We start from the raw sequence: 22365 nt of genomic DNA, 5'->3' as shown, positions 1-22365 counted from the left end.
CAGAATGACAGTTTCAAAAATAATAATAATAACCAAAACCCTTTTACCTTTAGAAGTGAGTACTGTGCAATCAAGCCAAACGGTCCTGTGAGATACTCACTTAATCACTTAATCACTTAACTTCGCGTTAGTCGTCGATTTGCTCGAGCGGGCGCCAGTAACGTCTCCATTTGTACCTGTCGCATGCTAGTGTAGCCCAATGGCATCTGTTCGCTCCAGGAACATGAAGGGCCTCAAACTGATCGTTCATGATCCTGATGAAGAAGTCTGACCATCTGGAAGGTGGGCGGCCACGCGGTCTTTCGACATCCCGTGGAATCCAGTTGGTAATAGCTCTAGTCCAGCGGTCGTCTTTGAATCTCATTACGTTACCAGCCCATCTGATTTTTGACACCTTGGCAAATGAGACAGCGTCCCTGATTCTTGATCATCGACGGATGTCAGAACTCCGGATTCTCTCTCTCATTTGAGAGAAACGTGATATTCCAAGCATAGCTCTTTCTATTCTTATTTGGGAGACCTGAATAGCGTTCTCATCCTGTTTGCGTAGGGCCCAGGTCTCTGAGGCATATGTTAATGCAGGAAGAACAGTGGAATCAAAGAGATGTGCCTGGAGCCGGAGGTTCTTCGTCCTCTTAGCTATTTCTTTGACGTTCTTGAAGGCGTTCCAAGCCGCTCTCTTCCTCCTGCGCAGCTCGGGTGCCAGGTCATTTGTCATGTTGACCTCTCGACCTAGGTACACATAGCTGTTGCATTCGGAGATGGTCGTTCCATTGAGAGCGAATGGGGCATCAGGAACGAGGCTGTTTCTCATAAACATTGTCTTCGGAAGATTCAGCTGTAGTCCTATGTGAGATACTCATCCCAAACTATTGCCTGCGGGAGGGAGAAGCATCCCGTTATTTGAGTAAAATGAATTTCAATAACGGCCAACAGAAAACAACAGTCATCTGCAAACTCTGGACAAACAAAACTTGCAGTTAACAATAGCTGACCACACTCACATTTCATGGCCTGAAGAAAAACAGCATCAGGCCAAGGGGTGCTACTGACCATGGAAGCACAATCACTGTCATCCACAAAGAGTGTGTATGCAGTGTCCTGGGGTCAGACTGAGGTTATGAACCGTGGGCGAACTGTCAAGGAAACCGTTCAACCAGTATGTAACAGGCATCATATAATCCAGCGTCTATAAAATAAAAACCACTCGCGTAGGTATCCCATTGAAAGGAGCTAGGAAGGCAAGGAGGGAGTAACTTGCAAAATTGCTTTCTGTAAACAGTTCAGCAGCCTTGCGGTTACAAAATTGGATTGAACCCAGTAGATGTGTAAGGTATGGGCTAGACATAACTATTTAAAGATAGAGTGTTTTGACCATTCCCGAAACTGAAACTATGTGACCGTGTCAAGATGTTCCAAGGAAAACTGAAAGGAACCCAGCAAAACACGTATTGGCAACATATGTGCAAAATATGTGGTCTTTGTTCTCAAACTGTATAAAAGATGACCTGTTTCTGAGTTCGAGGCTCCCAGCCTCTGCCCGTTCTTGGGTACGGTGTGGAGCCCCAGCATGCTGGTCTGAATAAAACCCCGCTTGAATTCCTGCAGGAACGATGTCTGTCTGGTCTCTCCGTGCCTCCCAGCTCTAGGGAACTCCCAACCCCAACACCATAGGTATCTTAGTTCTGAGAGTGTTTGGAAAGCTGGGACAGTGTCCTGTGCCCCTGAGAGAGTCAGGCCTCCAGCAGACCTTCGCCTCTACCTAGGCAAGGATGGTGTCACTGGGGGCCAGGACAAATGCCATGCGGCCTGTGAGCATTTCGCCTGTGCGACACCGGGGTCTTTTTCCTTATCTGGCGTAACTGATTGCGCTAACCGTGGAGGAACAGGCAGCTGGGAGAAGTGGTACCCAGGGTAGCCTGCGGCGACACCCCGCACACGGGGACAGTGGGGAGTGCCTGGGCGCGGGGCTGTGCTTGTCCTGCCAAGACGGACCGAGTCGCCCCCGTTTTCCTTCCCAGAGCCGAGCCGCAGGGGCGGGGAGCGCAACGCCCCCTCTCTCGGGGCTGCCGGTACTGGGGGGCACCCCCGGCCCCAGAGGCTGCTGCCGCCCCGGCACTCAGCTTGCTGCCCGCGCACTTATGCAGGAACTTGCGCAGCACGTACAGGTTAACCGTCCTGAGGACAGGTGCGCGGCCTTGGTGCCTCCTGGCCACGCCGCCCGTGACGCCGCGGTCACGTGAACGGCGTGACGTCACACCCCGCCGGAAGCCGGAAGCGATCGGCGTCCCTGCGCCTCTTTCTGGTCTTGGCTTCCACCTCTTGGTTCCGCCCAGCCCGGGACCATTTCACCCTGGGCCGAGGGTCCCGCTCAGCCCCCGCCTTGGCCCACGAGCCCCCGGAAGCCGAGAACGTGCGTCAGAGATGGAACTGGTGGTGCTAAGACGTCGGGGCGACCCCTGCCCGTGCAGCCCCTGGACACCGCGGGGTGGGGCGCAGAACATTGGTTTTGTTTGGGTGGTTGAAATAAAATAAAGAGAAGGGACCGGAGCGACGGCGTTGCCTTGCACACAGCCGAACCGGGTTCGATCCCTGGCATCCCATAGGGGACACCGGAGAGCAGCCAGGAGTGATTCCTGAGTGCAGAGCCAGGAGGAAGCCCGGAGTATCGCCAGCTGTGGCCCCCAAAGGAAGTGTAAAGAAAACCAGAAAAACAGACTGATTCTTTTTCTCCCTCGGGGCAAGTTCTGATGCGGAGTCTCTGAGAGGGCCCAGGCCCTCCCACACTGGAGCCAAGAAACGATTCCCACTTCCCTGCGAGACAGGGTCCTGTTGGGAGCTACCGTTCAGGAAGAGGAAAAGGCCAGAGCAGGGATTCAAATCTAGAGGGGAAAGCCAGACACGCTTACACGTGGACACACCCGGACACACACGCAGACACGCTCCCCAGTGCTCGCGTGAGCACACACACATGTTCACACATGCACACACACTCACAAGTGAGGAAGACAACAAAGCATTTGCTGCTTAGGAGGAAAGTGTTGGCGGCAGCAGGAGGCACAAGCGGAAGCGGAGGCAAAGGAGAGAGAAAACAAGGCCAGCGGGAGCTTAAAGGAGAGAGAAAACAAGACTCGCTGGGCTCCTCGTGCCCAGGACAGTGAGACACCCCGGGCAGCTCCGGGCTCGCCGCCCCCACTGGGCAGAGCTAAGTCCCAGGAGCCGCTGGGTGTCTGGGACAGAAGCTGAGATGGCCCCTCCATTCAGCACAGGAGAAATGAAGTCAAGTAGCCAAATATAATGGAAGTTTTAGGTGAAGCAATTCTGTTTCTAGGGGTTTATCCTAGATTAATTTCAAATTTGGTGAAATTAGAGCAATCCATAGAATAGAATAGTAAGCAGCTATTAAGAGAGCTAAGCTCAGGCCATTTCGTGTAAAATGAAAATATTTAAGTCAAAAAGAAAACATTTAGGCTTGGCTTACATATACTTATAAACATATGCATATGCTTATATGGAAAAATAAAAAAATGATGAAATAACTGTTTACTTGTCTGGGGGGTACTGGAGAAGGACAGTTCAGAGTGAGATTAGATAATATACATAGACTTAACACACTGGCTAATGGTTTATTTTTTTTTTGAGCAGAAATAATTTTATTGGGAATGTCCAAATAGCTTTTCTTCTGAAACTGTGAAACCAAGAATCTTCCCTCCAGAAATACACAGATGCATGAATTGTGCACGAAATGCCCAAGGTTTCAGAATCAGACGCTGGAAGGACACACCTCATCCTTAAGTCCAGTATCCCAGACCAAAAGGGCGAGGATTCAAGAATGAAGTGAATCGAGTGTTTGGAGGATCCACTTGGGTTGTGAGATGCATGCTGAAAGTAGACTATAGACCGAACACGGTGGTGAACTCAATTCCTCTTTCGCAAACCACAACATCCAAAAGGAGGGAGAGAACAAAAGGGAATGTCCTACCACAGAGATGGGATGGGGGGGATGAGGTGGGGGGGTTGGGGAGGTGGGAGGGTTACTGGGATCATTAGTGACGGAGAATGGGCACTGGTGGAGGGATGGGTACTTGATCATTGTATAACTGAAATCCAAGCACAAAAACTTGTAAGTCCACAATCATACCTCATGGTGTTTCACTAATAAAACTTTAAAAAGAAAAAGAATGAGGTGAATCTATTTAATATTCATTGCAATGAAAAGTCCTATGAGCAAACAAACAAAAAAAAAAGCCCTTTTTATTCCTAAATGCATAAATGTAAACATAAATGCATTTTTTTAATTTATTTATTTATTGCTTTTTGGGTCAGACCCGGCGATGCACAGGGATTACTCCTGGATCTGCACTCAGGAATTACTCCTGGTGGTGCTCAGGGAACCATATGGGATGCTGGGAATCGAACCCGGGTCGGCTATGTGCAAGGCAAAAGCCCTACCCGCTGTACTATCACTCCAGCCCCCATAAATGCATTTTAAAGAGGAAAAGAAGATGCTGAGATACTGGTCAATATTTAATGTTCAAATAAAAAAACAATCTGTCTGATTTGCGTTTGAGTTTGCGAGGGATTGGGGGGTGGCCGTGCTTAGAGGCCCGGGGACCAAGTCTGGAGAGTCTCTGCCAAGACCAGGCCCGATGTCTCAATGCCACCCAGCCGACCTGCCAAACGGGCTCTTCCATCACCCCTTTACACCCGCTCTAACGGTGAGAAAGGACAGGCCTGAGATCAGCAACCTCTGACCCGAAACTGGATCCTCAGACACTCGGACACACTGCCTTTGCCTTCATGCTGACGTTGACTGGCTCTGACCCTCGTCTTCACTCTGTTCTGAGGCTTTCACACACCTCAGGAGGGTTCAGAAGTGGCAAAGTGTGGGTTGGCGATGGGGCCCAACATATCAGGTGCCTCCGTGTGTATGTGTGTTGGGGGGGGGGCGCTGGGTTCCATCCCGGCCCTACACCCCAGAGACATCAAAAGATGGTGAAGTTCGTACAAATAACCGTGCCGAGAAACAGAACTCAAGCCCTTTAGTATAAAACAGACGCAGGAACACAAAGTCATTCTTCCGGTCAAAATTCTTACTTTGGGTAAAAGGTAAAGGTAAAGGCCCTCCCGTTGTTCATCGATTTGCTCGAGCGGGCCCAGTAACGTCTCCATTGGAGACTTTGTTGTTACTGTGTCTGGCATATCGAATACTCTCGGTAGCTTGCCGGGCTCTCCGAGTGGGGCGGAGGAATCGAACTCGGGTCGGCCATGTTGGCTGTGTGCAAGGCAAACGCCCTACCGCTGTGCTATCGCTCCAGCCCTTTGGGTGGTGAGGGCAAAGTAGATTCACAATTCAACTCTTTTAACTATGAAAAGCAAAAGTTGCAGTCGAGAGATGGGCTCAAGTGGTAGACTCATGTGGGGAACGGCTCCAGTGGCCCCAGAACCCCAAAGACTAAACTTGAACCCCATGTCGGTGGAACAGTTTCCTTCTTTCCTCTTTTTTTTTCTGGGCCTCACCAGGCGGTGCTCAGAACTTGTTCCTGACTGCACTCAGGGGTCACTCCTGGAGGCCCTCAGGACCCTATGCCAGGCCAGGGATCAAAGCCCCATCAGCCTCAGGCAAGGCGAGTGCCCTACCAGCTGCTCTCCTAGCTCTCGGGCCCCCATGTTTGCATTGTCATCCACAGACAAACGCTTCGCGCGGGCAGGATGAACCTCTGGACCTCCCAGTCCAAGCTGCGCCTGGGAGCACACAATCAGGCAGTTACGTGTTCTGGCTGCGAGGCCGACGCTGATGGTGCCAGCTGGACTCACACGGAGACATGGTGGGAGGCGACAGGGAGGGGAGGAGTTACACCATCACAAAGCAGTAATAGGACACACTGGAAAAGGTCCCTTTTCCCTCCGAAACCACTCAGGAGACAGAGAACCACAAAGCACATGCTGACTCCGGCATGGGCCTTCGCTCACACCCAGAAGTTTCACACAGGAGAGACTTATTACCAAGAGTGATGACATTTTTGCCAAATCAGAGCCTAAACCGAGGACATGGAAAAACAGGATAAAATATCAGAGGGACTGCATTAGTTCATACTTCACCCTGAACAGAGACAAAGCTTGTTCGCTATAAAAGCCACAACTTCAGAAGTACTCGTGTAGGTCATTAAAAGAAAAGAAATGAGGGCTGAGCAGTGCCTGCCCAAACAGCCCCCCCACTGCCACGCACTCCCACGGTCCGAAATTTCTGCCACGGCCCCCATGGGGAAGACTCCATCTTCTCGGGATGGACCCCGTGGAGAAATTAAATGGATGCAAATTCAGGTATACAGGATTCGTGACTGAAATCTCCAGGCTTTTTCAGAGTTGGGATGGGCTACCTCCCCCCTCCCCCATGTCCTTGTACTTCCAGAAGCCCCAGCAGCTTTTGGACATCCACACTCCAAAGCTGCCACCCAGACAAAACATCAACTCCAGTAAGTAGTACCTTCCCGATAAAATACTGAACTTCCCAATAAAAAGACTTAACTTTCTGACATCTCAAACTCTAAAACACTGATAAACCAGTAGTAGCACACCAGAGTGGAGAAGGGACCCATCTCGGTTAACAAAACAAACACAGGAGGCTGAACCTATCACAACATCTTACAAGGACTCAATGTCTCCATAAGATACAATAATTGATTGATTGGTCCGTGGTTGGAGGCCTGCCCCAAGCGCTGGGGAGAAGGCAGTTGGGAGAGAGAAGGGATCATAAGGACAGTGACAGTAAGAAACGATCACTGGGCAAGATCTGAGTGCTGAAAGTCCCGAAAGGAACAGAACAGGATGACCTCTCTGTGCCTGAATTGCAAACCATCACGCCCCAAAGGAGAGAGAAAGAAGAAAGGTGCCTGCCTCTAAGGCAGGGTGGAGGGGTGGCGGGAGGGAACTGGGTGGGAAACGTCCGCTGGTGGAGGGATAGGTGGCGGGAACATGGCGCGACTGAAACCCGATCTTGAACAGCCTTGCAATGGTGCATCTCATGGTGATCCTATGAAAGGAACGTCAAGAAAATAAGTGAGGGCTGGGAGGGTCGGCCCCCTGGGGTTTGCATGGGGCCGGCACCGCAGTAGTTCCCCCCATCACCGCCAGGGGTCCGTAGTGAGCAGAGCCAGGAGCAGTACCTGCGCTCCAGGTGTGCCCCGTCCGCAATACAAAGAGAGAGAGATGAGAAGAGTGGGGTGGGCAGGGGGAGAGGCGACAAAGGCCAAAGAAAAGCAAAACAACAGAACAAAACAACAAAAAACACCAAGCTGCGGAAGAAAGGAAAACAGTCTGAAAGAGCCCGAGAGAGGGGGGCGCACCCTCTGCGCCCTCGGAGACCCGGGCAGGGCTCTGCACGGAGGCGCGCCTGCAGGCACTGGGCGGGGAGCGAGCCGGCCAAAGGGAAACAATGTTGCAGCGGGCGGGGCACCAGGCGGTGGTCGCTACACTCAGCAGCGGCCCAACGAGCTCGCGGCTCCCTCCGGGCTGAGCTCTGTCCCCGCGCGCGGCACAGGTCAGCCCTGCGCGTCCTCGCGCTGCCCCGCCTCCACTTGCACAAAGGGCCACGCTGAGCCCCCGCGAGGCCCCGCGAGCGGGCACCAAGAGGGACCGTTGGTTTCCCGACAAGAACCCAGAAAAATCCTTTCTGGTCTTCCCGGAGCAGGGACTGCGGGTGGGGAGCGAAGGGGGTGGCAAGGGTGGGGAGGGCGGTGTTGGGGGGATCTGGGCTTTCTGCAATTTCTCCAGGAGGGTCCAAAGCCCCCACTCCCCACCCCCGGCAGCCACTGGGTCAAAGTTCCCTCTCGCAGAGCAGTGGGGGGTGGCTCCCTCCCGGGGCACAAAGTTTTGGAACTCGGAGCTCCACCTGGGAGCTGGAGGGCGAGGGCTGAGTGTTGGCCCTGAAATCAGGAAAAGTCGGGGCGGGGGAAGGGGGACGGGGGCAAGCAGCCTCCCGGGCCCTCCTGCGCCCCTGCCGGCCGGGGAAGTCCCCGGACACCCTCCGACTCCGCACGAGGCGTGACCCAGGGGTGCCGCCCGCCACCCCCCAACCCTCCCCGGGGCGAAGCTGGGGGGCTCGCCCGCGCCCGCTCGCCCCAGGCACGGGACGGCGTGTGGGAACGAGCAGATGGAGCGGGAGCGCCCGCCCCCCTCTCCCCCCCACCCCCCAGCCGGAGGCCCGGGGAGGGGGGCTTTGCCCCGGCCCTTACCAGCCCTCCGCTGCAGAGGACGCGTCGGCCCCGTTGGGCTATTCTTCAGGCCCATCCCGGGGCGCTGGGTCCCGAGGAGGCCCGAACTGGCTAATGTTTTAAATGCTGAATGTCTTAGTCAAAATTGAAGCGTCTTTTTTTGTAAATTTTTTTTTGTTTTTATTTTTTTTTTGACTTTTTTTTTTTTAAAGATGACTTGAGTTTTCTTGCACTCAGGAGAGCGACACAGTCAGCTGTGCCCGTGGTATTGCCTAGAACGTTGTACTACTGAGAAAGGGCGGGCAGGGAGTGCACACGCAGTCACTGAGGGAGTGGTGGGGTGGGCGTGGGGCGGGGGGGGGGGGGGGGCACCAAGGCCTTCTCAAGAGTTTTTTTTTTTTTACCTGATGTGGAAGAATCACCGATGTGAGGTGTGAGGTGTCAGGGGCAGGGCGGGGTGGGGGTGGGGGGTGGGAACAGAAGAGGACGATGACGACGAAAATTAACTGATGCTTTTAAAAATATCTCTGCTTCAGGGCGGTTGTACAAAAGGAATTTCCTGATGCTTGGGAGCTGCACGGTCCAGGAGACGCTGCCCACTCTTGGGTGGGGCGGGGGTGTCTGTGAGCCTCGGTTTCTCCCCTGACCTCCAGGCCCCGCTCTCTCCTGGCTGGCCAGGCCCTGTAAAAAAAAAAATTTACAAAAAAAAAACAAACACACTCAAATATCTTTTTTAGGCCAGAGTTTTTCTACAGGTATTAATGAATATTTTTCTTAATCCTTATAAGTTTTATGTGTTTAATATTTCTTAATACCGGTAGCATTAATTTATACTTTTGTAGCAACACAATATTTTTATAAACAGCCAGCGCTTGGCTCAAGTTCCCCACGAGAGGTTTGCGTCGGGCTACTTAGGGCCCCACGCGCCAGGTACTGTATTTAAAGTTACCCAGTGTCACCCTTGCTGTGTTAATGAACAAGATGTCCCTTGCGGTCTCCTGTGTCGTCGTGTGGACCCAGCAGGTCTCTGTGGAGCCACGTGCATGGGGCTTCAGTTGTCACTTCTTGTTGTGATCTGTGAGCCCCCAAGACCCAACTTGAGGGTTTCTCTTTTAGGGTTTTTCTGTTTGTCCTTTGGGTTTTGTTTCTGGTTTTTTGGTTTTGGTTTTTGGTTTGATTTGTTTTTTTTTTTCCTGATTCACTTTATTTGGGTACCGTTTCTCCATTTAGAGCCAAATCTCTTTTTGTGACATTAAAAAACCTTTTTTACTGATGTCCAATGGAGGAAAGGAATAGGAGAGGGAAAAAAAAAGATTTTTACAAAGAAATAAAATTTAAAAACGGAGCTGTTTCCATGTTGCTGTTTTTACCTGTCTGTTATTGTCCCCCCCCCCCCCAAAAATTTGTTTTTAATTAAAAAAAAGTGGGACATTTCCCAAGGGAGAAAAGAGGAAATGTCCCACCTGGTTCCTTCGGTTGCCAAAAGCCCCGGCCCTGAATTCAGCACCCCCAGCCCCTCCCCAGCGTGAATTCTCACAACCTGCGTTCCCAGTTGATGGATGCCAAGGCAACAAGACATCCTTTGAACGGTTCGAGGATCGGTTACTGAGATGATTTCCTGTCAGTGTTGTATTTATGGTTTTACAATAAAACAACCTTTAGGAAGACTGAAAAAAAAAAAGTGAAGCGTCACGAAAAAACAAGGGCCACCCTCTCCCAGCCCACTTGGGGTCCTGGCTGTCACGCCCCTGATCTGCCTCCAGGCACCATCTCTGGCCATCAACAGCCTTGATCCTGAGCTGCCCAAAGGAATCTCAAAATACATTAGCTCCCTACAGAGATGTCTCTGGACCCTAACCATTTACAATTTTAGAATTCCAGAAGACCTCTCATGATATTCATAATAGGCAATAGAAAATAAATGATCTAGCATCTGCCTCTGGCAGGCAGGCTTGAATGGTGGTGGGGAAATTTGAAATAAGCGTGGTGAGAAGGTGTAATAGTGGTGGGATTGGTGTTGAAATATTGAATGTAATCAAAATAATGTGAACAACCTTATGAAACAACAAAACCCAACAAGGGCCAGAAAAATAGTATAGGTATTTGCTTTGTACCCCACTGACCTGGGTTGGATCCCCGGCACCCCACATGGTTCCCCAAGCCTTACCAGGAGTGATTCCTGAGTGTAGAGCCTGGGGTAAGTCCTGAGCACCACGGGGTGTGGTCCCCAAACTAACAACCAAAATAAAACATAACATGGAAGCAACACAGCAAAGAAATATTACCTGATTCTCCTGGGCCCTTTCGTCCTCATCTGCTTGAGAATCAGAATTACCTTTTAGTTGAAAAAAAAAAAAGAGTGAGTGTAGGTCTTTGAAAATGTGCCTTTTTAGGGCAGAAACAGTTCAGCAGGTAGGGGCTTAGATCTCTGGTCCCCTGAATGTCCCCTGAGCAGGGTGATCCCTGAGCAGAGCCAGCAGTAAATTCTGAGCACCGCAAGGTGTGACGCCAAAACCAAACTAACCCCCATCCCCAAAGTGCCTTTTCGCCTTGTTTTGGTCTCTTATTTTGGCGCCAGTGTTGCGGACCCAGGGACCCTACCAAGAACCCATGCTCCGGGCAGGTGCCCCAGTTCACCCTCCCGTGCAGCCAGCTGGGGGGGGGGCAGGGCAGGGGGGGCTGGTGCCCCCCGGAGGTGTGGGGGAGGGCGGAGAGCAGGCACCCCTCAGCGGAAGCATTTTACCTGCCCAGCTCTGGAGCTGCCTTTTGTTGTCTTTGAGTTGAAGCTCCAAGATTTTGACCTTGAGCTCCAGCTTCACCTTGTCAGATTCCAGGGACTGAACAACTGAATGCAAGGACTTGGCGGAGGCATTTTCTCCCCTGAGCAAGGAGACCTGCAACACAGGGGTGTGGCTGAGGCCTACCTGGCCATGGCTGTGACCCCCCCACCCCCCCACCCCGTATGTGGGCGTTGCCTGGGCTGACATAGGAGTGGCTCAAGCCGGAGTGGGCATGGTTCTGGCCAATGTGGGCGTGGTTCAGAGGGAGATGGGCGTGGCTCGGCCAATGTAGGCGTGGCCCGGACTGAGATGGGCGTGGCTCGGTCCACGTGGGCGGGGCCGGGACTCGACCTCTTTTCTCAGCTTCTCCAGCTTTGTGTCCTTCTCCGTGAGAAAAAGAACTGGTAATACTGATGGATTTCTGCAGGGAAGCTTTCTCTTCATCGGAGTCTCTTATGAACTCGGATTCTCTAAAATACCAAAGTGTTCAAAATGCCAGAAATCAACCCAGAGAGAGGCCAGTGCACTACTGCCCTAGAACGTAGGCTCAACGGCTCCCAGGACTATTGCGGGGGTAGGGGCCCAGGCTTTTACGCGTGCAAAATTTTAGTGAAATTTTACTTACTGTGAGGGAGAAAAAGTTTGCCTATGTGTACATGCCAGAACCTGCATATCATTGTGTCCATGTGAATTTAAAGAAACAAGTTAATAACTTTGGGAGATGGAGAACACAAAGAAAAAAGAAAAGAAGGACTGGTTGCAGCCCCAACCCCCAAAAAGAATTCTTTTAAACACCTAATCCCAGGTTGAAGTGCTATTTTTTGAATAAATTATTACCAAGCAATGACAACAATTAAAACACACACACATGCAAAGCAATTATATGAATGTCATGCAGAGCAGCTTTATGCTGGGAGTATCCATTGGTTCTCACTCATTTCAGCAACTTTCAGCAAGTTTGGAGAATGTGTTTTTGAAACCTTTCTGAGCCAGAACAGGGGCAAAGATTGTTCCGACTAATCCAACAGAGAATGATTTTCATCCAGTCTCTGGAGAGGACCAAAGTGAGTTGCTCTTAAACAAAAAGGCAATTCGCGAAAGGCCAGAACAGAAAGATGAACATGGGCTTCTGGTAGAGGATGAGAGCTCGGGGCACACAGAGCCTGTGGCCTCACACCCTCTGCCAGACTCTCCTCCGGGCTGGCTTGCAGAGCAGGAGGAGGAGGACCTGGCCTGGGGAGAGAGGGAGGCAAGACAGGGAAGGAGCGAAGACACAACAGATACAACCCAACGGGTGCGTGTGTGGCTGTGGCTGTGTGTGTGTGAGAGAGAGCATTTACACCACAAGAGGACGTGTGTGTGGGAGCACAGGGCGGGGACGGACGGCCAGTCAAGACTGGGCAATGCCGCAGCCTGGAAAGGACACGAGAGGGGACAGAAGTGTGGCTCCTGGGATGCATATTTGGAGGGAGACAGAGGTGCGTGTGAAGTGGGGTATCTCATTAAAGTCTGGGGTCCAGGACAGCTGTGGATGTTCGTGTCATACTCACTGGTTCAAATCAGTTCAATATTTGTTTTAAAAATTTTTAATAGTTTTAAAATTTTTTACTCCCACAAAAAAATAAAGTCATCATTTGTTTCTTTGATTCACTGAACGTTTTTTTCTTCAGGGTGGATGTGTATACACCTGGCCATGCTCAGGGTTTACCCTGGCTCTGGGCTCATGGTACCACATGGGGTGCCAGGTATTGAACCCAGCTCAACTGTGTACAAGACAAGATAGTACCAGTTCTAGAATTTCCCTGGCCCCTGAAGGAGTGACTTTCCATGGATGACTGCATAAACATTCCTGGGACATCGGGGTGTGGGTGGGGGACGGGGAACAGAGGCGATGAGACAGCAGAGGGAAATGGACAAGTGGTTAAATGGGTCATTTATTTTTTAAAATTTATTTATGTATTTATTTTTGCCGGGGGTCCCGCCCAGCGATGCACAGGGGTTACTCCTGGCTCTGCACTCAGGAATTACTCCTGGTGTTTCTCAGGAGACCATATGGGATGCTGGGAATTGAACCTGGGTCGGTCGCGTGCAAGGCAAACGCCCTACTCCGCTGTGCTACCGCTCCAGCACTAAGTTACATGCCCAAGATGAGTGCCTTAAAAAACAAAACCAAAATGAAACAAAAAACTGCTTCCCGTTCTGACGGATGGTTCCTCCTCAAGCCAGGGGCGCCAGTCTAGATTCTGGGGGGCTGTGCGTTGTGTGGAGCATAGGGGAGGATGGGACTCTGGTGTCTGTGTGCCCCCAACTTGGGAGCTGTCTCCTGCAAACAGCACCAGGGATGAACTGACCATTTGGGACCAGCTCTGGGGGGCTGGGAGGATGAGCGGATGGAAGGAGCTGAGACAGGCGGCAACCATGGACGCGCAGCAGACCCCGACAATCGCCACTCAAGAGTAGAGAGGAGGGGGTCTCCCCGCAACCAGAACTGACGGTGGGGGTGGGGTGGCGGGTGCGCTGTGTCACAGGGAATTACAAGCACAGTAGATTTCATGGTCAGGTGAATGAGACCTGTTGTAGTTACTGGTGGATCCATCACATCCTCCAGAACGGCAATGGAGAAGATTATCCATGACTTCTACTCAAATCTCTTCGATATCCATGTCCACTTGCCGACATACCAAATTCCACAGGATGGATATGTCGTTCCCAACATTCTCCCTTCCGAAATCCGACACGCCATTTCATCGGTAAAGAAACAAACAGCACCCGGCCCAGACAAGGTGAGACCTGAACACCTGAAGAACCTGCCGTCAGTACTCATCAATACACTGGCTCGGCTCTTCACTCGCTACCTGTCTGAATGCAAGGTTCCGTCCCAATGGAAAACCAGCAGGACCGTATGATATCAGAAAGGAGATATCATGACATTGGCAACTATCGACAGATCTGCCTATTGTCTGTCATCTACAAGTTGTTCACTAGAGTCATCCTAAATAGGATTGGCAGAACACTAGATGAAGGACAACCATGCGAGCAAGCAGGGTTCCGCAAAGGATTCAGCACCATCGACCATATCCACACAATAACCAAACTCATTGAGGTTTCTCGAGAGTTGAAGATGCCGTTCTGTTTAACGTTCATTGATTTAAAGAAGGCCTTTGATTCTGTTGAGACGGAAGCGGTCATTGCAGCCCTAGCCAATCAGGGCATTCAAGCCCAATACATCAGGATCCTCCGTGAGCTGTATTGCAGATTCACTACCAGGATCTCACCATTCTACAAAGAAGTGATCGTTGATGTCAAGAGAGGGGTTCGGCAGGGTGATACCATTTCACCAAAACTCTTCAGTGCCACCCTCGAGAACATCATGAGACGACTGGAATGGGAAGGAATGGGAGTGAAGATAGATGGTCGGCAACTACACCACCTCCGCTTTGCTGATGACATTGTTTTAATAACACCAAACATCAGCCAAGCGGCACAAATGCTGGCCGACTTTGACCGTGAGTGTGGAAAGGTAGGACTACAGCTGAATCTTACGAAGACAATGTTGATGAGAAACAGCCTCGTTCCTGATGCCCCATTCACTCTCAATGGAACGACCATCTCCGAATGCAACAGCTATGTGTACCTAGGTCGAGAGGTCAACATGACAAATGACCTGGCACCCGAGCTGCGCAGGAGGAAGAGAGCGGCTTGGAACGCCTTCAAGAACGTCGAAGAAATAGGTAAGAGGACGAAGAACCTCCGGCTCCGGGCACATCTCTTTGATTCCACTGTTCTTCCTGCATTAACATATGCCTCAGAGACCTGGGCCCTACGCAAACAAGATGAGAACGCTATTCAGGTCTCCCAAAGAAGAATAGAAAGAGCTATGCTTGGAATATCACGTTTCACTCAAATGAGAGAAAGAATCCGGAGTTCTGACATCCGTCGACGATCAAGAATCAGGGACGCTGTCTCATTTGCCAAGGTGTCAAAAATCAGATGGGCTGGTCACGTAATGAGATTTAAAGACGACTGCTGGACTAGAGCTCCCTACTCCCCCAGACAGGCAAGGCACCTCTCTCTCCCTCCTCCTTTCTGCAGTGCTCTCTCTTTACTCCCTCTCTCCCTCTTTTCTCTCTCCCCCTCTCTCTGACACACGCCTTTTGGTTTACAATACAGATATGGAAAGGTTATTATGTGTATCTCTTTACCTACTTTCAACACCCAGTTCCCGTCCAAAGTGATTTCCAACCATTTCCAAGCATTATTGCCAGACTGGTCCCTACTCTATCCTAACTACCCTCTGTCCCCGATGCTTGTGGGAGCTTCCAACCATTGACCAGTCCTCCTGGCCCCATTTTCTTAGCCTTGGATATCAATCTCATATATATGTATATATGTATATATGTATATATGTATATTATTATCATTTCTGCTCAGGGGATGCAGCTGTCAGCAAAACGCCTGTGAGTGATCTGTGTGTGTGTGTCTCTCTCTCCCCAGAGTTCTGGAGCCCAGCAAGCACCGGACTGTCATCAGTGATCAACAGAGAAACTGGCTCCCTGCAGCTGCCCCATTTAGGGGCCCCCGAGAGCAAGAAAACGGACCTTCGCCCGCACCCCTCAGGTCAGAGTGCCCACGCCTGGCAGGGGGCAGGGACGTCCCAGACACACAGGCACCCGTCTCAGCACAGTGGCACTCGTCATGGAGGGAGGCACCCCCCCAGCACATCAGTCACACTCATGGGGGGCACTGGGATAGGCTGAGCTGGTGGATCGACAATGGTGACGGTTATTGAGGCAGCAATGGCAATGCCAAAGATTGTGGCAGTGGTGATGGTGGCAGGAATAGCTGTCGCATGGTGCTGTTGTGATGATGCTTTCGTGGTGAAAATGGCAGCATTGTTGGGGATGTAGTTGCGGTGATGATGGTGACATGGTGATGCGGACAGAGCTGGCGGGACGCTCTGCCGATCAGATCATGCTGGTGATCTGGTGATCATGGTCTGAGGCTGGTCATGGTCATTTTCGTGGTGGTGGTAATCATGATGTCGGACATGAAGTGGAGTCATGCACAAGTTTGATGACTCTTGGTGATGATATGGTGAATTTGGCGAAGATATGGAAAGTTTAGTGACTTTTGGTGTGGCTATTATGGGGGTATTTCCGTTTTGGTTGACTGTGGCACAAATTTGGTGAATTTGGCAATGCTATGGCAAATTTGGTGACTTTGGCACTAGTGCTTTTGGGGTAGTTTGGTTTTGGTTGGCTGTGGCACAAATCCGGTGACTTTGGTGACTATTGCAAATTTGGTGATGTTTGTCTCTGCTGGTTTTTGTATTTGTTTTGGTTGGCTGTGGCACAATTCTGGGTAATTTGGTGATCTGGTACATTCAGTGAAGTTTGGCATCGCTATTATTTGCTATTTCTGTTTTGATTGGCTGTGGCACAAATCTGGCAAGTTTGGTGATGTTATGGAAAATTCGGTGATGTTTGCCACCGCTATTTTGCTATTTGTGTTTTGGTTGAATGTGGCACAAATCTGGTGAATTTGGCACACTGTGGTAAAATTTAGTGAGGTTTGGCACTGCTGTTTTATATTTCCGATTTTGGTTGGCTGTGACAGAGATCTGGTGAATTTGGTACACTGTGGCACAAACATGGTGAATCTGGTGTTGGTATGGTGAATTTGGTAACGTTTGCCACTGCTATTTTGGGGGGGTGTTTCCGTTTTGGTTTGCTGTGGCACGAAATTGGTGGGCTTGGCGACATTATGGCAAATTTGGTGCAATTTGGTGGCCGTATGGTAAACATGGCCATGATACTGGCAACGGCGGCAATCTAATGCAAGGATTCTGATGTTTTTTATCGAAAAAATATTTTCAATAAAATTCTTCAGTAAAATGTTTTTATTGAAAGAAATTTAGAGAAATGTGAGGGGGTGAGAAAGAGATCACGGGGGGGGGGGGGGCTGAATGAAACAAGGCAGACAGGGTCACCTGGGGGCAAAGGCAGGGGTGGCTGGCCAGATCTTGACTCCCCGGAGTTTGACTAAGCTGCAGTTCTCCCAAGATACCGCGGGAGGGCGCGCTTCTCGCCGGCGGGGGTGATCTGGCCAGATCTTGATTATCCAGCTCTTGTCTGAGCTGCAGTTCTCCAAAGCGGCCACGGGAGGGCGCGCTTCTCGCTGGAGGGGTGGCCCTGGCCTGATCTTGATGATCCAGCTCTTGTCTGAGCAGAGTCTGCTGCCCCTGCGCCTGGCTCTCCTCACCGGGGCCCCTTGGAGGGGGGAGGGTTGAGTTTCTCTCCCCCCGCCCTGCCCCGCCCCGAGCAGAGCCATAGCAGCTGAGGACCTCTGGAGCCAGCCACGGCCATGCTGGGCCCACTGTCCACACGTCCGGACGGGCCTCATGCATGAAAGAACTGGCAGAGGAACCCAGGCATGCGGGTCCTGGGGCTGAGGTCTCCAAGCCTACTCGGAACGGGACTGGGCCATCTCCACCCAGACCCCTTCCCCATCTTCCAGTAGGTAGGCGTCACACCCACCAGCTGCCGCCAGCGCCAGGTTGGTCCCATCAACGGCCAAAACCCAGAGACTATAAAACCCAGACGATCATTTTTGTCTTCCTTCGTTGTGGCAGCCTAGATCGGCCTTGAGATTTTATTGGCCTCTCCTTTCTCATTCTTCTCAGTGCTGCCATGTCGGTGAAGCCTTCAGGGTCAGGTGAATGAGACCCATTGTAGTTACTGGTTTTGGCATATCAAATACACAACGGATAGCTTGCCAGGCTCTGTCTCATCAACGAGGGCCCAAACCTACTTTTCAATGGCCTCTGGAGGATGGCGGCCACAGAGCCGCCAAGGGGGAGCAGGTGGAGGGACAGCACCCTTTCCTCCCTGGAATGGCCCAGCGACAGTAACCTACTGCAGGGTCCAGATGCATTTCTGCCAAAAGCCACTGGATTCCGAGATTTGTTTCTGAGTCTCTGGGATCATGGCTGTTAAGCAGCTTAATCAGGACCCAGAGAGGCCGTTCATGGGCGGTGACTTGGGGGTCTCGTTGAGACTGGGAGGAAAAGGCCGGCTCCACCCCCATCCCATGAGGCCCCACGAATCTCATCACTGTGGACCCAAACCTGACTGTCCAATGACCTCTGGCGGATGGCGGCCACTGAGCCGACAAGGGGGAGCAGGCGGAGGGACAGCACCCTTTCTCCCCTCTGGTGGCCTGGCAACAGTAACCTATCGTGTGGTCTGGATGCATTTCTGCCAAAAGCTTCTGGGTTTCGAGATTTGTTTTTGAGTCTCTGGGATCATTGCCGTTAAAAAGCTTGATCAGAGGCCAGAGAGACCGTTTGTGGGTAACAACTTAGGGTCTCGTTGGGGAGGAAAGGGCCAGCTCCACCCCCATCCCGTGAGGCCCTACGTGTCTCGTCACTGTGGGCCCAAACCTGACTGTCCAGTGGCCTCTGGAGGATGACGGCCAGCGGGCTGCCAGGGAGAACAGGCCAAGGCACAAAATCTATTCCCACCTGGTTGGCCCAGCGCCTCTAACTTACTGCAGGGACTGGACACATCTCTGCCAAAAACCATTGGGTTTCGAGATTTGTTTCTGAGTCTCTTGGATCATGGCCGTTAAGCAGTTCAATCAGGAACCAGAGAGGCCATGCCTCCAATTATATAGCTGAGCTGGAGGTGGTTTCTGGGTGTGTCTCCCACATACCTAACTTTTGCCTGTTTACTTTCTTGGTTAACTCTGCCCCAAGTTTCTGGGGTCTGGCCAAACACCCAGCAGCAATTTGGGGGTACCTGGAAGTCTGAAGGCGCCATCGGGCTGCTGATGCACTCGCCTCACAGGTACAGGCTGACCTGCTGGTGGCACCATACCCCCGACCAGTGCTTCTTAGGGTTTACTCCTGCCTCTGCACTTACAGATTGCTCCTGCCAGGGCACAGAGGACTGGATGGGATTCCTGCCATTGAACCCAGATCAGCCACATGCAAGGTAAGTACCCTACTCACTGGACTATCTCTTTAGCCCAAGATAAACGCTTTTAAGAAAATGGTATACAAGCCCAGAGCAATAGTGCAGCAGGTAGGGCATTTGCTTTGCAGGTGGTCAATCTGGCTTCAATCCTTGACATTCCATATAGTCTGCCCAAGCACTGTCAGGAGTGATTCCTGAGTGCAGAGCCATGAATAAGCCCTAAGACATCACCAGGTGTGGCACAAACATAAAGAAACAAAAAGAAATTGGTGTATCAGAATTCCATTGTAGAAACTGTTTGACTCATTTAACTCTATGGTTCTTCATTGCTAGCCAAAAATCTTTTATAAATAAACCTGAGAATAATCAGTTATCACTGGCAAAAAAGAAATAATTTTATTAAAGTAGATATAGAACACCTGTTTGCTCAAATTTTAATACTGCTTTACATAGTTTGTGAAACAATTTCAATAATGGTTATTACAAAAAATTTCAATTGATCCAGATCTTTCACTTGTCAGACAGTTGATAATCTCCAGAGAAAAATACATCAAAATCATACATACAATTATAGAAGTTCTTATTAAACATGTAGCCTGGATGATACATTGTTTATCACTTTTTACAGAACTAAAAAACATTCAAATAAAGAAAAATACATTCAAACTGGATGATAAACTTCTGATGGTTGAGGTCCTTCATTCAATTTTTTTGTGATAAGAAAATCCAAAATTAGTAATGTTGAATTTCTCATCATACATTCATCTAAAACCACAGTGAAAAATGTAAATCTTGTAAAGACAGTAAATTGGTTATTTTAGGTGTTTCACAAGTATCTTGTTATGTCATCCTTCAAGTGCTGGTGATTTCTGCACAGTGCAGAGAATGGGGTGGCCGGGCCGAAGTTGTTGTCGTAATTGTTGATTCGTTCCCGTCGAGAGCCACCTCGGATATCATCTCCACTTTCATCTTGAGGTCCTGATTCCTTCTCTGGAGGTCCACAATCACGGAATTCAGGAAATCAATCTGTGTTAAAGGAGAGCGTGAGATGGTGAGCCATCTGCAGGAGCCTTCGGAGCCCGCCACAGAGGAGGCTGGGCCCCGCTTCCAGTCCCCGCCCCAGGGTTGGAGGCAGCCAGAGCTCCCCTTTCCCTTCCTGAGCGCAAGCTCCCGGGTGCCCCAGGGAAGACCCCAGGAGGACATGCTGGGCCCCCTCGGTTCCTCTCAGAGCAGGGAGTCAAGAGGGCCTTCCCTCTCCTACAAAGACAGACTCACTTCTTTAAAATCCACGGGGGTAGGGGAAATCCCACTTTACAAAAGTAAGCATGACTATAGGCACAAACATTCATGTTTCAGTTAAAAACTGGCAGGTTTGTGTCTGAGTGATAGCACAGCGGGAAAGGTGCTTGCCTCGCACGCAGCCAACCCAGGTTTGATCCCTGGCATCCCACAGGGGCCACTGGAGAGCAGCCAGGAGTAATTCCTGAGTGCAGAGCCAGGAGGAAGCCCGGAGTATCGCCAGGTGTGGCCCCCAAAGAAAGAAGAAAGAAAACCATAAAGCTGACTGATTCTTTTTCTCCCTCAGGGCAAGTTCTGATGAGTCTCTGAGACTGCCCAGGCCCCCCCACACTGGAGCCAAGAAACACAGATCTCTCTTCCCCCAGCTAAAGAAAACAAAAAAAAACAAAACATGGAAATGTTCAGTTCCCAACAAGCCCATGCAGGGTCCACGTCCACAGCCCACATGTAAAGTTCACTTCAGCCCACATGTGCCGTCCAGGGCCACCGGCTGTTAAGTACAGAAGTGCAGGAAGTGAGGGTGTGCGGGAACTCCACAGGGCACGGAGACCCAGATGGTCTCCTTCCTCAGAGAGGATTCAAACTATAAAGTGCTGCAGGCCCGGGTGTGACGGAAGGGGGTTGCGGAAGGAGAGACATCAAGGAGGCCCCAAGGCTGACTCCTGCCGCAGGCCAGACCTGAGCCTGCTGATGGTAGGTGCGGGCACTGGGGTCTGCAGCCAAGTGTGCACACCCCAGAGGACCCCACCCAGCTGTCTCCCTCGACAGGAGCAAGAAGCAGGAAGGCGGCCCAGAGGACCAGACTCTCCCAGCTCTGTGCCCAGAGCATGCGCAACGTGGCCGGGACAGCCACATGTTGGTGGACATTTCCGTTTGCGACCGGACTTCCTGATGGGAAGGAGGCCCTCCAAAGTGGTGTTCGACTCTGGCAAAGTGAAGATCTGCCAATTTTATGGGAGCCCGAAGCCCAGGTTCTGGGAGAGCAGCAAGAGTAAGGGCAGTGGAGGGGTCTGGCTTCTCGGGCTCTGGCAAGGACATAACCCCTTGACTGAAAGGATGTGTCCTTGTCCATGGGGTCTTTCACTCCGTAAGCATCACCTCTTGTGCTGGGAGCATGCGGGGATGGGGTTCCGGCCTTGTGTGCCCAGCCCCTGGTTCTCACGCGCGCCAGGTGAGCACCGCCCCTTCTTCCTCAGCTTCCTTCTTTTTGGCTTCATTTATTTTGATTAATCAATTAATTTGGGGGGGTGGCTTTTTGGGTCACAACCCGGCATTCCTCAGGAGTTCCTGGCTCTGCACTCAGGAATTACTCCTGGCGGTGCTTCGGGGACCATATGGGATGCCGGGGATGGAACCTGGGTTGGCCATGTGCAAGGCAAACACCCTACCTGCTGTGCTATAGCTCCGGCCCCATTCTCGGATATCTTAAATGGTAGATATTCCCCGACTCTTTTGAAGCATACATACATATATACATATGTACATGTCTGTGTATGTATACACGCTTATCTATAACCTTTGTGGGTTTGGTTTGTTTGGTGGGTGGGGACTAAGCCCTGGCTCTGTTCTCAGGGATCACTCCTGGCGAGGGAGGAGCAGCCCAGGCCGTCAGCAGTCACTCGAGCCCGGGAAAGTGGGGCTGTGTGGTCAGAGGGCACTGGCTCGCCTTCTCACGGTCATCAAAGAGCCTTGAGACGCTGCATATGTCAACACATGTGGCTTCTCTTCCTGTCCCGGCCCAGGCTCTGGGCGAGCTAACTGGGGCGTCCAGTCCCTGCCGGGCTCCTTGCTCCGCCGAGCAGTCTGGGAGTGGTCAGCTGTTCAGCGATCTCGCCAGGCCGCCCCATGTCTCCCAGATCCTGTGTGGTCACTCCGCGCAGCACCTCCCCAGGGGTCATACAGGGGTCACGCAGGGGTACACTTCCCCTCCTGTCCCATGCGAGAACCAGGGACCAATTACTCCTGGCGGTGCTCAGGGGACCATATGGGATGCCGGGGATTGAACCTGGGTCTGCCGTGTGTAAGTCAAACGCCCTCCCCGCTGTGCTATCGCTCTGGCCCAGGATATGGTTTCTCTCAAGGCTGAGGCCGGGCCTA

At 51.4% G+C, this 22365-nt stretch overlaps 1 protein-coding gene across 1 annotated transcript in view; it reads right to left on the bottom strand.

The window, feature by feature from the left end:
• Positions 1-1871: 1871 nt before the first annotated feature.
• LOC130023418 (CAP-Gly domain-containing linker protein 1-like) overlaps positions 1872-22365 on the bottom strand; it is a 41279-nt gene continuing 20785 nt past the window's right edge. Inside the window, 8 exon segments of the mRNA XM_056113921.1 lie at positions 1872-1893; positions 2077-2178; positions 10470-10548; positions 10957-11107; positions 11345-11389; positions 11391-11463; positions 17804-17816; positions 19830-19995. Coding sequence (XP_055969896.1) covers positions 1872-1893; positions 2077-2178; positions 10470-10548; positions 10957-11107; positions 11345-11389; positions 11391-11463; positions 17804-17816; positions 19830-19995 — 651 coding nt within the window.

The sequence above is a fragment of the Sorex fumeus genome, unplaced genomic scaffold (genome assembly GCF_029834395.1).
Source record: "Sorex fumeus unplaced genomic scaffold, SorFum_2.1 ptg000024l, whole genome shotgun sequence".
In the NCBI taxonomy this organism is placed as follows: domain Eukaryota; kingdom Metazoa; phylum Chordata; class Mammalia; order Eulipotyphla; family Soricidae; genus Sorex; species Sorex fumeus.
Note: the sequence above shows the minus strand (reverse complement) of the source record. Positions and strands in the feature narration are given on the sequence as shown.